This window comes from Macrotis lagotis, chromosome 5 (genome assembly GCF_037893015.1).
Source record: "Macrotis lagotis isolate mMagLag1 chromosome 5, bilby.v1.9.chrom.fasta, whole genome shotgun sequence".
NCBI classification, from domain to species: domain Eukaryota; kingdom Metazoa; phylum Chordata; class Mammalia; order Peramelemorphia; family Peramelidae; genus Macrotis; species Macrotis lagotis.
In genome coordinates, this window is record NC_133662.1 from 166,795,418 (window position 1) to 166,811,534 (window position 16,117).

Consider the following 16,117-nt stretch of genomic DNA (forward strand, 5'->3'; position numbering starts at 1 on the left):
GGCTACCTGAATGTAAATAACCAGAGAAAAAACTATTTTAAAATAAATTCTCCAGGAAAATCACCCTGATATCTTAGAAGCAGAGAGTAAAATAGAAAGTAAAGGAATCCACTGATCACCCACTGAAGAGATCCCAAACTTAAAAAATCCTAGGAATATAATAGCCAAATTCCAAAACTCCCAAATCAAAGAGAAAATATTGCAAGCAGCCAGAAAGTAACAATTCAGATATTGTGGTGCTGCAGTCAGTATTAAATAGGATTTAGTAGATCTACATTAAGAACTCATAGAACTTGGAATATAATATTCAAGAAGGCAAAAGAACTGAGAATCAACACCCCCCCCCCCCCCCAGCGAAAAACTGAGCATCCTCTTTCAGGGGAAAAGATGGACATTGAATGAAATGGGGACTTTCAAACTTTCCTTTTGAAATGACCAGAGCTAAACAGAAAGTTCAGGACTCAGGTGAAGCATAGAGAGGATGGATGGTAAGGGCAAATTATGAGTATTTAATGAGATTGAACTGCTTTTATGAACTTTCTCACTTATTAGAATAGGTAGAAGGTGCATAAATAGACAAGACACAGGAGAGGAGCTGAATGTGAAGGTAAAATATAAAGATGGAGTCAAAGGGTGAAGAAGGAATATACTGGGAGAAAGGAAAAGGAGAGGTAGATGGGCCAAGATATTTCACATAAAAGAATTAAGAAAAAAACTTTTGCAGTGGAGAGAGGAAATTACTTATAGAAATCTCTCTTTCCCTAGAGGAAAAAGGAGAGAAAAAGGGTGGGAGAAAGGGGACAGGGGGAATGGGGGTGGTAGGTGATAGAAGGGAGGGAAGATTATAGGAGAGGGTAGTCAGATACAACACACTTGAGAAGGGACAGGGTAAAAGGAGAGAGGATAGAATAAATGAGAGTAAGGAGGAAGAGAATGGAGGGAAATCCAGTTAGCAAAAGCAGCAACGATTTGAAAAAATATATTGAAGCCACTTCTCTGATAGACTTATGATAAAAATGAGATCCATTCCAGAGATAAAACCGATGGTATCTGAACATAGAGTGAAGTACATTTTTTTCTCTTACTTTACTTTTCTATGTGATTTCTCTATCATTTTGGTGGAAAGGGGGCATTATGTTTACATTTGCAATGAGGCTATTGTAGTTATGTGAAAATATATAAATCCTAAAAAAATTCATAAATGCCACACTAATGATCTCTAATTTGAATGTCTTTCTAAATTATTACACATTATTCACTAGATTATTCTTCCTAAAAGTGTTTCCTTCCAATGATGCTTCTAAAATCTTCAATGGCTCTCCTTTGCCTGAAAGTTAAAGTATAAACTCCACAGCTTGATATTCAGGGCCCTCCATTATATGGCCTCAATTTACCTTAACAGAGGAGTTTATATTTGTTTCTAGAGTTAATGGTGAGATACTAAAGTTTACTGAGAGAAGGACAGGAAGCTTGTAGATCAATGCTTTGAAAAGTCACTTTGATCATTGACTGAAAAATGGGTATAAATAGGCAGAGATGAGGCAGACAATCATAATAGTCTAAGTAGTAAAAAGGGCCTAATCTAGGTGATTGCTGTGTAAGTGTAGAAAAGAAACATTCTCCTCAGTTCATATGTAGTTATAAATCAGAATAAAGGGTCTTATACTCTTTTATGCATTTCCCCAATCTTCATGTAATGACTGAATAGAGGAGTTGTTTAATGTTTTCATCTTTTAAGAGTTGAAGCAACCTTGCTTATTTCTATGACATTTTTGATATAGTGGAAAGAACACTGAATTTGGAGCAGTTGATTTGGATTTCTATCCCACTGCCATTTACTATCTATGTGAACTTAGCTAAGTGACTTCACTTTACTGGGATTCAGTTTATTTGCACTATGCAGGAGCTGGATTAGATGATATTTCTGGGAATCCTAAACTCTCTTTCAGGCTTCTACCAAGTGCCTTCTTTTATAAGAAGTCTTTTCTGATTCCTTCAGTTGTGAATCCCATCACACTATAAAGTATTTTGCATTTTGTTAAATATTTAACTCTCCTGTATCCATTTGTCCCCCATGTAACCTTCTAATGGGTAGGGACTGTATCATTTTTGTCTTTTTGATTCCCAATACCTTTCAGTGTCTGGCACATAGAAGGCATGTAATACATATTTGTTAAATCATTTTGAATTTAGTTGACTGAGGTTTCCCAACTTGAATTCCTGTGACATATTACTAAATATTCAGCTAGCATCCAATTCTGATTAATTAGGGAGGCATATGGTCAGGTCAAGCTTTTTGGTTATTTTTACATTGGTTAGACAGTCAGATTACTGAGATATTTAGCAACAAAGATCAGAGGTAAAGAAATTCCTAAAGCAGGCAGGGGAAAGGAAGAAAAATAGCTTTTCATGTGTACAATCATATGTAACATGTTTCCCTATTAGTCATGTTGTGAAAGAAGAATTATAACTAAGGGGGGAAAACAAGAGAATGAAAGAAAAACATAAAAGAAGTTTAAAAAAAGTGAACATGTGCTGATTTGCTCTGCAGGCTTCTCTGAATTTGAATGGAATTTTCTTTAACAGGTTTCTCAGGATTGTCTTTGATCAGTAAATTGTTGAGAAGAGTTGTGTCCCTTATAGTTGGTCATCTCACAGTGTTGCTGTTAATGTGCACAATGTGGAGAGGGATAACTTTGAAGTATAAGACGCTTTGTAAAAAGTTAAGTCTGAACAGAATGGGGAATTCTGGATAATTAGAGAACATGTAGACCTTGGGATTCTGAAGGGAGATGGGAAGACTCTAAAGACAAATTATTCTTTCTTCACAGAAACTAATAATGTGTATACCAAATATTTTGAAGAGCTTTCATACATATGGTTTTGAGATGATTAAAGTTGTAAGGCATCAGTACCAGTTTAGAATGTGCAAATTCTTGGTCTAATTTCCTCAGCTCAGGCTAGTCCGATTTTTCCATTTGAATAAGCTTCCTTTACCCAAAACCCTACTCTTTCCTGCTAGGGAAAAGAGAGGAAGAGAAAAAAAGAGAGGACAAATCTTTTTAAGGAGAAATAGGCAATACTCACATATACTTGTTGTCTGGAAAGAGTAGGTCAGGCTCCTATTCTCCTATGACTGTCTTCCTTTTGGTTCTTCTTTTCAATTGTTAGTGACTCCCATCTAATGTGTATTCCTCGTAAATGTCTTATGTGTGTGGTCTATATGTTCTTATATCTCCCTTGATTGAATATAAGCTTCCTCAGAGCAGAAACAAAGCCTATCATATCACAGACATTACAATTAATGCTATTATTAAATGCTTATGGATTCCATATCCTCCTTTCTTTCTCCTCAGTTCAATATTTGTAGATTTCACTATTCAAAGACACCTACAAATGATTTTTTTTCTTCATTCATTCATCCCGTGGAATGAAAACAAATTTCTAACCCTATAATGAGGTGACAAATAATTTTTCTTTTATAAAGGTAATGTTACTTTTATGATGATGACAACAATCTATATTTATATTTTAATGTCTTTGTAATTATATTTGTCCTTGACTGTCATCCTAATGTGACTTTTTGTGAGGAAAATAAATGAAACACCTGTAGATACATATGGTTATATTTTAATTTCCCCTGGTTAATCTTGAAACTTAGTTTTTCAATATTATCATTAAAAAAGAACAGACAAATATTTTAGGATATCTATAATAAATGCAAATAAATCAATACAAACAAAACTTGGCTTTAGCAAACTGTACATACATAAATATCTTCCTTTTTTTACTTAACATTCAATAGTTTTTTTCTCATAAAACCTTCCATGATCTTATTTATTACATCCAGTTTTCTTTAAACTTTTTAAAAAAGTGCTTTATCGATTTACAGCCTATGCATCCAAAGCAAAGGTTAGAACATCATGCCTGAAAAAGTAACCAAAGTAAAAATTAAGCAGCTATTGAAGCTTTTTAAAATTGTATGGTACAAGATTCTAAAATCTCTTAAGCACTGGTTGATTTGTAGATCCCATGATACTGAAAGGGTACTTTGGGACGATTGGCTAACAGAGCCAGGCAGCAGTACATAGGAAAGTTACTGACAGTATAATAAAATCCTTGGCTATCCACAGAACCAGGCAAAGCCCAGAATTCAAGTGGCAAACATCCCAGACCACTGGCAGCTCTTACTTAAGAGTCTTCTTAGTGCTAGGGTTCTGAGTTGGAAATTGAGGTTTCTTCCAAAATACTGGCTCTGTTTGGGTTCTCTCTCTCTCCTTATGACCTACTACCAATGTGATGATTTGCACACAGGTTCTAGAAGATATAAGAAGCTGCCACCCTATGTGCATTCCACTTGGCAAAAGTTGTTTTTTATAGATGGGTTTTAATTTTTTTCTTTTTCTTTTTTGCCACATTCTCCTGCTAACCATTTATAGGTAGATACTAATCTTCTATTTCATAGAGGAGGTGGGCCATTGGTATATCTGAGCATGGGGTGGAATGATCGGGCAAAATTATTGGAGAGGGCACAGCTGTAGTCCTCCTCAGACATTGGTACAAGACAGGCAAGACCAATTAAGAACAAAAGGAGAAGCTGAAGAGGTAAAGCAGCTCTGAGGACTCTGAGGAGGAAGGCCTGGCAGGATTGAGCTGGCTGGGTCTCAGAAGGGGAGGAATCGGAGCCACCTCTTATGGACCTGAGGAAAGAATCAACACAGAGAATCAACAACAATACTTGTAAGGCATATAGCTTCTTGGTTTTGTTACTCTTCCTGGAATCTACAAGAATATGCCAAATATAATTCAACTGAGCTATTACCCATGACTGATTTGTAAAAAGCCCATGCTATTTCCTCAATACTAACAAAAGAATTGTTTGGAAACTGTATGGATGCAAAATAAACATTTAATCAATCAACTAAAGAATAACTAATTAGAGACTTAGATTCCACTAATTTTTTCTCTTAATTCAGCAAAACATTTTCCATTAACAAAGATAATTGCTTTATACAAATTTACCAGAAGAAATTAACTAGCTCTAGAATAATTAAAGCATGATTATGTGAGGCAATACATATTGAGTCTGAGAACATAAGAGACATCTTAGACAAGGTTACTCATCTTTAAATCTCAAGGTTACTCATCTTTAAATCTCATAAACAATCTCCAGTACATGAAAACCCATGAAGCAAATACAAAAGTATGTCCCCAGCAATTTGGAAAGACTTATGAAAGCTTGTTTAGGAGTATACATCAGAATTTGATTTTGCACAGAATCAGCACCTTGCCCTCACAAACTATTACTGTAGGAATATTGTTTTTGCTTTTGGCTATAGTGATTAAGAATATTAAATACAATAACTGCTTTGAATTTAGTTGGTAAGAAAAAAAGTTCACTGATTTCAAGATCTTTTGGGGAAATTCTTTTATTGGCTTTTGAATCTTGCAAAATGGGATCTGGATGCCCCAAGACCCTGAAATTGAAAATTCCATTTCTCTATTTTTCTGTGGTTGTTGTTGATAATGATTTGATTTAGTTTTTTTGGGGGGGCAGATAGATACCTAATGGTAATTATAAGTTCATTGAAGTACAATCTATGGAAAGGACAAAGGAAGTTATGTGTCCTATCAAAGTTTATTGGATAAGTGAAAGATATTACTGTTCTGGTATCCCTTCTCCCCTATAGGATGTTCATTCTGGGTGTAGATAATGGTTCTAAATTATTTAAAAAAATATGTTGAAAAGGCAGAAAATATCTATGTGTGGAGAGAGATATATTCAGATTGTGTAACATGTACTTTCCAGGGAGGTTCACATTGATAATGAGTTTGACTCACACATTTCCAGAGCTAGCTCAGTATTTGGGAGCCTCCAAAAGAAAGCAGGAGAGAAGAGGTATTAAACTGACTACCAAACTGAAGATCTACAGAGCCATTGTGCTGACTTCATTGCTGTATACATGTGAAACCTGGACAGTCTACCAGGGCCATGCCAGGAAACTGAATTGCTTCCATTTAAATGTCTTAGGAAAATTCTGATGATCACCTGGTAGGAGAAGATACCAGACACTGAGGTTCTTTCTTGAGCTAAACTACCAACATTCAAACATTACTACAGGGAGCACAACTATGTTGGGCTGGCCATGTTGTTAAAATGCCAAACATATGCTTGTCAAAAAGACTATTTTATTGAGAACTCATACAGGGCAAGCATTTATAAGGGGGTCAGAAGAAGAGATAATGGACACCCTGAAGGTCACTCTTAAAATCTATAGAATTGATTTTGTGTCATTGGAGACACTGGCACAGGACCTCCCAGCATCAGTGAGGGTGCTGTGCTCTATGAACAAGGAAAGTTGAAGCAACTCAAAGAAAACATGACATACATGAGTTTAGAGTAACCTGTGGTAGAGCATTCTGAGCTCATATTGGTCTGATCAGTCACAGCGGGATGCACTATAATGTCTCAAACACAGTGATGTCATTTTGGTCTTCTTCAATAATGAAAGATAAGAACCAACCAATCAACCAACCAACAGATATGTAACATGGAATTCTCATACATTCTTTTTGTTTCAGTGAAGTTACTGTAGCTCAACTGTCTGTTTTGGAAAGTAGTTTACTGTGTGTTCATAAACTATCATGAATGGGAAGAGGGAGAAAAAGAGAGAGAGAGAGAGAGAGAGAGAGAGTGAGATGGAGCAACAGAACACTAGTACGGGGCATGTTTAAAACTAGTACAGACTTGCTTTGGTGGAGTGGAAACAGTTCTTGCCCAATATTCTCTCACTGCTCTAACAAACAAGCTGGGAAGGAGAGCAGTGAGACTACTGGGGAAGCTCGGTGTCTAGAGAACATCCTATCCTAGAGTGAGAATTAAAAAAGCTGGGGAGTATCAGCTATGTTTTTTTTTTTTTTTCCTGATAGATACCCTTGGGCAAGTTATCTAGCCCTTGGAATCTCAGTAAAATAAGAGATAGTACCTGATTCAAAAATTCAATTCCACAGATATTTAATGAATATATCCTATGTCCAAGGCAGTGTGGTAGGTGATATATGAAGACCAAAAAAAAATGTTTAACATCACTTTTAGCTCTAAGATTTTGTAATTCAATGAAACTATTATTTTCTCACTGGGTAAATTAAGTTCATTTTGAGTGTCCTGCTCTCAAAAAGAATGTTTGCCATCTACTGGTGAAGCCAAGAATTGCACTTGCATTAAAAGTAAATTTATGCATGCGCTATGCAAAATGATAAGACTTCAGAACTTGAGAGAATTGTGATTCTATAAATATGAGTATTCCATCAATCAACATAGATTGAAACCTCTTTCTAAAGTAGATATTTGTCTCTAAAAATTATTGGGATCAAAAAGTGGATCACCCTATACAGCCTTTTGAGCCTCTTAGTACCTAACTACACTAACTATAGATAAACACTAGCTTATACCTATCAAAATGATTTATTCCGTGGAAATGTTACAGAGTTTGATGACACATTAATGAATAGCAGGCAAGACTTCCTCTTTAATTTCAATTTCTGAGTCAGAGACTCAAATGGTCTTCAAGCTAGAGATCTTTGGGGTCAATCCATCATTTAACAGACTAAAAAAAAGAGAGATGCAGGGAGGAAATTGAAGATCTGAGATAAACATCTTTTTTGAGAGGGTACACAGCTAGTTGCTGGCAGAGGCAGTCTCCTAACTCTGAGTCTAATATGGTTTCTAGTATCCTCAGTTTATGTTGGTTTATGAAAGAACAGATAAGAACTACTGGTTTACTTTTGTGACATGACCGATTCACATGGAGAAGGTTATGGGATGAATATAAAGAATATTCTCACAGCTGAAAACTCTTGGAACTATCTAATTTCCCACTGACAAGATACTACTCCTATGTTTTGTTTCCCTCATTAGAAAGTAAGCTCCTTAAGGACAGGGCTTGTCTTTACTTTTGTATCTACAGTATTTTGCATAAATATTAGTGAGAACATGGAAATGCTTCCTCCCAACTGTTCTTCTTTCCTCCTTTCTTCCCTCCCTTCCTTTCTTTGTAAATATAGTCAGAGGATTATTGGAGCAATGATGCATTGCTCTGCTTTAACATGACCTTAAATAGGTGGGTTTGAGTGACCATAGATATTGAATTAAGACTTTCTTCAGTCTAGGCAGATCTGACAACTTTCATCAGTGTTCAGATAGATAATACTTCTTACTTAGAACCTACTGATTTATGGTCAATTTAAAGATCACTAATAATATTGCAATTATTGATGTTTAACTAGAATGAAATATAATTTGTCATTATTGCAGAGGATTCTTAAACCTTCCAGAGATGGAATGACTTAAGCACATAACTAGTGATAAAATTTGCCTGGTAGATTTGAATTAACAGGTGAAAAAAGATGTACTTTCTTGGAGGTTAAAGTCAAAGTTCAAGATCAAAACAAAGGTTGCACATTAAACAACTGTATGCTCTTGAGCCAGAAGAAAAAAGTGACTTATTTTTGTATTATGTAAAGTCATATATTGTAAAGATCCCCCTGAAAGGACATGGCACATTGAACAGCATCAGAGCATTCCTTATTAAAGTTCAATTAGACCAGGCCTTCTACTGTCTAAGAATGCCAACACACCAAGAGTTAATGGGCTGAAGTAGGGACAAAGGGAACACACAGTGCTTAATTACCTTTGAGGAGTTTGGCTTCTCTTGAAAACTGAAATCTACCTTGTAACAGAACTCCCCTCTTTTTAATTTTTTTTTGGAACCATTAAGGTTCAAGAGTGACCAAAATCACCTCTTGTCTATGGTGAATCTGGTTTTTTACCTTTAAAGTTCCAACATGGTTAATGATCATGGGGTGAAAAGTACTCTTTTAATATTTATCCTTGGCCATAAAGACACCTGGAATTCAGTAGAGGTTTGGGAGGATTTCCAAGAGAAAGAACAAAGGCAGTCTTTTGACTAGCCTCTGGACCCTTTCTTTCTTCTCTTGGCACTGCTACCTTAATGGACATGGTTACTGCTTTGTGTTTAGAATGTTTCTACACTGACAAAATGAAATGGAAACTGAAGCAAATAATCTGATTGATAAAGACAAGCAAGATAGATCTAAAACAAATCCCCTTCCTCTAAATAGCAGAGTTTTGTTCCCATTTAAATTACTTAGAAATTGCTTCAATGTCCTTTGTAATGTAGTCAGTATATATAGGGGTCCAATAGGAAAAACAAAACAACACTTAAGCATGGTTGAAGGCAAGAATCAAAAAAAAAAGATTTTTTTTAAAGGAAAAATTACAAAGAAGAAAATGAAAATATTTCAATATCATTCAAAATTAAAACACTTTGCTAGAAGAATTGTTAAAAATGATTTAAGTAGCTTCATAATCTATTAGCTAAAATAGAAGATGGCTTAAAGAATTCATCATGAGAAAACAGTGTGGTATCTATATCCAGAGGAACAGATATGTGGTTCTATTAAATAGAGAGGGGTTTTAGGAAAAGGGGCATTATCCTTTACCTGCAACCTCTCCTGGGAACTGTTGTTTCTAGGGGCAACCTGAAAGCTTGGATATATTCAAATTACATATCCAATATTTTTTCCTGGTCCAGGGCCATCACAGACCCACCATCCACTGATCCAAGCTTCTGAATTGATACTATACCTGGACCACTAAAATTCTTTATTACCAGGGATGACCAAAATCTTGGTCTGGGGTGCTCTAAAACAGAGGTGTCAAACATAAAGGGTCCACATGCTTCCAAGTAATCTGGACTAAACCAGATTAAAATGTTGAGAAATATTTAATTAAATAAACCAATTAATGAAACATATAAACATGGGTAGTTTATGAAGTCAATATGAGTCTTGTAGGGATCTTTTTATATTGTTCAGTGGTACTTATTTCTATTTGAGTTTGACAGTAGTGCTACAGGCAATAAGGATAAGAAATCGAGACTGGGCTTGTAACTTCATTGTTATAAAAGACTTCTCTGCTGAAGAAATTCCTTTTACTGGTGAGGTTGGCACCTTAGACAATTGAGAAGTCAATTTAGACTTTCCCAGGATCACACGCTACGTAGCGATCAAAAACAGGTCTTGAATCCAAGTCTTCCTAGCTCTGAAAATAGATTGCTAATCATTATACTAACTTGCCTCTTGAACTTTAGACAACAACAAAACTGACAGCTAGCATTTATAAAACATTTTAAAATCCACAAAGTCCTTTACAAATATTATCCTCTCTTATCTTCACACTTATCTGGGGAGGTAGTTGTAATTATTATCACCATTTTACAGATGAGGAAAACAAAACTAAGAAAGGTTAAATGTTACATGGCTACTAAGTTTCTTAAGGTAAAAGTTGAAATGAGGTCTTTCAGACTCCAGATTCAGCACTCTAATTATTATACCACCTAGTTTTGTCAATAGATAGTTATTATGGGAATTAGCAGATCATTCTCCTAATAAATAAGAGACTACTGAATTCAAGGTACAATCTATGGAACTTTTGTCACCTTGTAAAATGCTTAACATTTAAAGGGACTAGTTCTTTCATTTTATAGTTAACAGAACAGTGGCAAGTGAGATAAATTTGGGAGTCAGGACTTTCTTTGATTTGAATCCTACCTTTTCTATTAACTATTTATGTGACCCTGAGCAAGACATCCGATTTCTCTGGACCTCATTTTTCCCAACCTATAAAATGGGAGCATTGGATTCGATGACATGTGAAGTCTTTTCCAGTCTTCATTTATGTTCCTAAGATATTTTGGGATTTTATAAGCAGTAGTGCAAATAACGGACCTAGGAAAATGGTTAAATTTCTTTAAATTGTATTTAAAGTTATAATTATGTAAAATATGATTATTGGTTCTGGGCAATGGAAATATGCATTGCAAAACTGATTAATGACACCATATCTGAGGGGAATTCATCATTTGCATTAATTAGGACTTTGTTATAGGGCCAAAAAGGAAAAGAAAACTCTAATGGAGCCTTAATATTTAACACTGGTCATTAGGATTCAATAAACAAAAATATCTTTCATTGAGGAACTTGATTTTTTGAGTTTGATACTACTGCTATATTCAGTAGGAAAAGAGATGGGAACTGAATCAATCATTTTAATGGTATAAGGAAATGTCTCATTAAGTGTCCTTCCTTGTTGAAAAAAATTCTCTTAGAATTTTAAGAAAAAGGGTTTTCTACATGAATCTGATATAGATGTCCACTTTTACTAATACCGCTCTCTAGCAAACAGTTCTTATGGTGAGATACCAGTGTGTGAGTTCTATGTCTATCTAAACACAGTGTAGCTAAATTCATGCATAAATCATCTGTGGTCCATAGTTATGCTAATATATTATTTTGTTATACTATCTTTATGGAATAGTGGCATAGTCAGAGGAGTCAGAGCCAAGTCAATCTTTACCCACTTATTCTACCTGTACAAACTTGGACAAATCATTCAACTTTTCTGGGTCCCATGTTCCTCTTCTATAAAATGAGGAGGCTGAAGTAGCTAACCTCTAGGACCATTGGTTTTTAAATATGAGTACAAACTAGGCCTTCAGACCCAGCATTGGACAACTGGATGGAAGAGACTAAGCACCACATCAAAATTTGAGCTTAATTCCTTAAACAGAAAAAATTTTTGCTTGTTATTTTCAATTTTTTGGAGACTACTTCTAGATCACCCAGGCTAGGAATGCAGTGTCTAGTTATATAGCCTTAGACTCCCTACTGATCATCACAGAAGTCTTGACATGCTGTTTTTGACCCCTTGTTAAGTAGTCAGGTGGTTGATTCCACATTCCCAGGGGCTGTGCATTTAATTGACTTGAGCTCTATTATACCTCAGAACTCTGGACCTTAAGCAAGTCTCTCTTTCTCTCTCTCTCTCTCTCTCTCTCTCTCTCTCTCTCTCTCTCTCTCTCTCTCCCCTAGTAGGAATAACAGACATGTGCCACGATGACTTGCATCATTATATGTTTTAAAATATACTTAGATAAAATTTGTGGGTATGAATATACAGAGTTTTTCAGTGATCTTAGAATCTAAAGTGAAGAAGGAAGTTCTATGTGTGTGTTTGTGTTGGGGGGGGGTGGTGGTGACTCTCATCAATTAATTTGGTATAACATTCACTAGGAATCCTGGATTCAAAATTTTCTAGCTGCGAAGTAGGCTCAATTGAATACCATGCTCATGGAGCAGACACATATGGCAAGACTAAACTGTATTATACAGAAGACAGGATTGACAAACAAGGAAATGAATTTGACTTCAAAACAAAAATTCTACTTCAATCCCTGCCCCTGCTCATACCACTCAAATTAGAAGAAAAAAAGTTAAAAAAAAACTGGTTTAAAATTTTCCACTCTAAGCTTGTGGGGTCAACATTCCTAAATTGTTGGAGTTTTCTATCTGCCCTAACTACTGTAACCTCTCCAATTTGCTGATCCAGGGCAAGATCAAATACGAAGTACTCTGATGTGAAAGTATTCTGGAACAATGTGACAGCATGTCCTGTAAGTTAATCCTTTCCCAGCAGGAGCTGCATTCATTGCCCACAGTGTGTGCACCCCAACCAGCGGCGCCAATGAGTTAAAAAACCCAATCCACTTCAACCACAACCTGTCTGCCTAGTGTATTTTATTAAATTTACCATTCAGGTGAAACTCGTTTGTATTCCATGCCTGTCTGAGTAACAAATTGAGCATTGTGTTGTACTGCTAAGGAGATGTGTTAATAAACAGTACTGGACAGAGCTGATCTGAAAGGTGCCGCGTGGATGCCCCAGGTGGAAGGGGGGCTGTTCCCCAAGCTGCAAAGCATTGGTAAGATGCATGTTGAAGCACCTGCTCAGCCTTGAACATAGAGACGTCTGAAATCCTGATAAGAAATGTGGGTAGAGGACCGTGGGAGAGGTGAGGTGGAATAGAATCATTTTCTACCTATGCTCTGAGGCCAATTTAGCTTCCAGGGAGAAGACTGTCTTCTGGAAAATTTGTAAACCCTTCCCTCCCACTTTTGTCTGAGCCACACTTGCTCTTTTGCCTCCGGGAGGCCAAGCTGAAATCAATGATACAGCACTTTTCTTTGGGAGGACAGAAGCGTGTGGGGAGAATGGGTAAGGGGGAGGAGAGGAAATCCACAGGACAATGGTCTACCAGTAGGGCACCATTCCCTCTATTGCAGAGGCTGGGGAATACATCATGAATATTATGAACATAGTCTCTCTCTGAAGAATAGTAGCTAACTGAAGGTGCAGAGTTACATTTTGCCAATTGCTACTATTGCTAGAAAAATCTTTGTGTTTTTAAATCAAATACATGTATGCATATATGTGTTTACATAAATATGTATAGACACACAAACATACATCTATGTTTCTGTTTGTCTATGTATCATCTAATAATGAGGATACATCAAAATATCTATTGTACAATTCCAATGCCTCAACATCGTATAATTTCAACATCTAAGTGAGAATTCTCACATGCAATTGTGGCAACTGGCAAACTGAAAATATTAAGTAAGGATTATTTACAGTTTTAGATTTCCTCTTATCCCTCCCCTTAGGAATTCAGAGTTCTTCAATAGCCCAGATAAACTCCCAGGTGGCTGAACTCTTCTAACAGTGAAATACTCAGGACTGGAATTTGGAATTGGCTGAGAGGACATCATTTTCTTTCTTCCTCTCCTTTTTAAAAATTGTCTGGGCTAGTGGTTGGGGGAGACATGAACTGATCAGTGAAAGAGTGAAGGAACACAGACACATCACACCAGCAGGGAAGAATGCAAAAGCAATTGTTAGCTGCAGAAATGATAGACTACCAGAGACAAGGTGGAAAGCAAAAAGCGGCAGCTGTAAGTCTGCTCTCTAGTGGTCACAGAGTAGTGGACATTGGTCTTGTTCCCAGGGTGAAACAGATGCAAGCACTCTGCCAACTATCAAAAACAGTTAGTGACTTAATGTGTCAACTGCAGAGGAGCTGAAGGCCACGCCAAAGAGAGAAGTCGTTAAGGAATTTTCGATGAAGTTACTCAAATTCTGACTTTTCATTTTTTAGAATCTCAAGAACCCCAAACCCACAAACTGAATAAAACGTTAAAAACAAACAAACAAAAAAAAAAACAAGCTGGGAGTGGGGAAAGGGGGAGTGTTAGTATGCTTTATTCAGACTTGTGGGTTCTGTAAATGATAAAATATTGCATTGTTCTATCACCTGTCTAAATGTAAAATCTAGAACTAAGAGGATGATAAAAATTCTTTGCCACTTTCCCACAGTATTATGTTCTAGTCAGCTACATGGTCTCTATGTTACATTTATAAAGGCTCACCGATTGGGCAAGTGTATCAGAATGGTGCCTGTGTTGGGAATGCTTTTCTTTTGTGTGTGAAGACCAAGAGCTTTGTGCAATAAAATTCATAAGTATTTCAGTATTCATAAAGGAACCCAAACATTTGCCAACCTGCTACTGAGGGCAAAGATGTTTCTAAAATAAGTAATTCCTTTACTCCTCTGAGGGCAGATTATATGCAGGCTGGCCCCAATCAGGGCATTTTCCATCATCCTCTTGCAGTTCTAGAACAGTGTGGAAACCAGGAGAATAAGGTACCTGCTATGTGGATTGTTGACAGAGGGTCCAGGCTGTGAGAGACTACATTTGCCCCGTGGCTGTTTGCAATGAACAGGGGGTAAAGAAAGAAGAATGTTCAGTCCAGGCAAATAAAGACAAGCTACTGATGAAAATTAAACTAAAAGTGCAGCAAAGGAAAACACAAATCAAATGAAGTGATTGATACCCATGAACCAAGGAAACTGGCTTTTCTTCTGTTGAACAAATGAAATGAATGTCCAATTGTTTAACAGTTATTAAAGGTCCATGAAATTTATTACTCTAACTACTTCCACGGTAGTGGCATCTTTTTATTTTAATTTTTTAGTCATATATTTTGGTATAGATGATGCCACATTATTCAAGAAGTTCTGAGTATTCTTTGCCACTTTACAAGTAAACAAAGGACCTTTAGAGTTTGAACTGGAAAAGGTATATATGAATATATATGTATATAAATATATATGAATGGAATTTTAAAGCACATAAAACAAATAGCCAGATGATAAAGATAAATAAAATAGATTTCTGGTTGGCATGTTTTTTAACTAAATGCTTGACCATTTAAATTTTATATGAATTCATTTTATCATCTCATTCAGTTACATTTTTCATCATCTAGAATGTTGAATTTTCTCTTTCTTGGTGGATTAATAAGACAATACTATGAGGTTGTCTTGTAAAAATATGATTAAAGAACAAACAAGTTAGATACTTATTCTAGAGGCTGAAGTGGAAATTATTGAAAAGCCAGTGTTCCTTCACATTCTGACACTAGGATCTACAGGAAACTAGTGAATGTTGCAAAAATCAATTTTAAAAGATCATAAAGTTCACCAGGACAGAACTTAGATGCTTATAAAAAGTGCAAATGATTATTCTAAGAACTAATGAGAATGGGATAATAATAAAAACAAATGGAACTATAAAGCAGGACAAAAAAAAATCTCTTGTTACATACAAAGATCAAGGTATAAAGGGCAGTAGGGACAGAATTAGCTTTTTTTTTTTTTTTTGCTTTGTTTTATTTTGTTTTGATTTTTTATTTGTTTCAATGGTACCCATGGGCAAATCAGGGTCACTTGCTTTGATGCAGGTGACCAGAAAATCACTGCTCATTTCACCAAGTCTTCTAGGTCACAACCCAGGAGCAGCTTTGCAGGACAGCTTACCTGGTCATTTAAAAACCTTATAAGACAGATTTGTAAATAGTTTAATAAAATCATCAGGCTCGCCAAATCAAGAGCCTTATTAAGAATTAAAGAATAAGTTTTTATGACTTTTTTTTAAAGTGGCAGCCTGATCTTTTAGCTGAAAAAAAAATGGTAAAGGGGTGAGGAGGAGACAAACAAAACGGCTGCCAAATGGGACAACTGAAGACCCTGCTCAAACTGGTCATTTGAACAACAAAAATATCCTGCATACCAGCCACACTTTGAGCCCTGATTTTGTTTTAATTTAAAAATAAAAATACCATTTTTCATTACTA

At 36.0% G+C, this 16,117-nt stretch overlaps 1 protein-coding gene across 12 annotated transcripts in view; it reads right to left on the bottom strand.

Moving 5' to 3' along the window:
* Window positions 1–471: 471 nt before the first annotated feature.
* SYNE1 (spectrin repeat containing nuclear envelope protein 1) overlaps window positions 472–16,117 on the bottom strand; it is a 598,518-nt gene continuing 582,872 nt past the window's right edge. For 6 of the 12 annotated variants that reach the window (XM_074187855.1, XM_074187850.1, XM_074187852.1 and 3 more), the window contains 2 exons: window positions 14,629–14,687; window positions 1,386–4,700 (listed from right to left, as the gene is read on the bottom strand). In XM_074187855.1, coding sequence (XP_074043956.1) covers window positions 4,460–4,700; window positions 14,629–14,687 — 300 coding nt within the window. In that variant the 3' untranslated portion in view covers window positions 1,386–4,459. Of the gene's footprint in view, window positions 4,701–14,628; window positions 14,688–16,117 lie in introns of all 12 variants that reach the window. The other 6 variants (XM_074187854.1, XM_074187849.1, XM_074187857.1 and 3 more) reach the window with 5 other exon arrangements.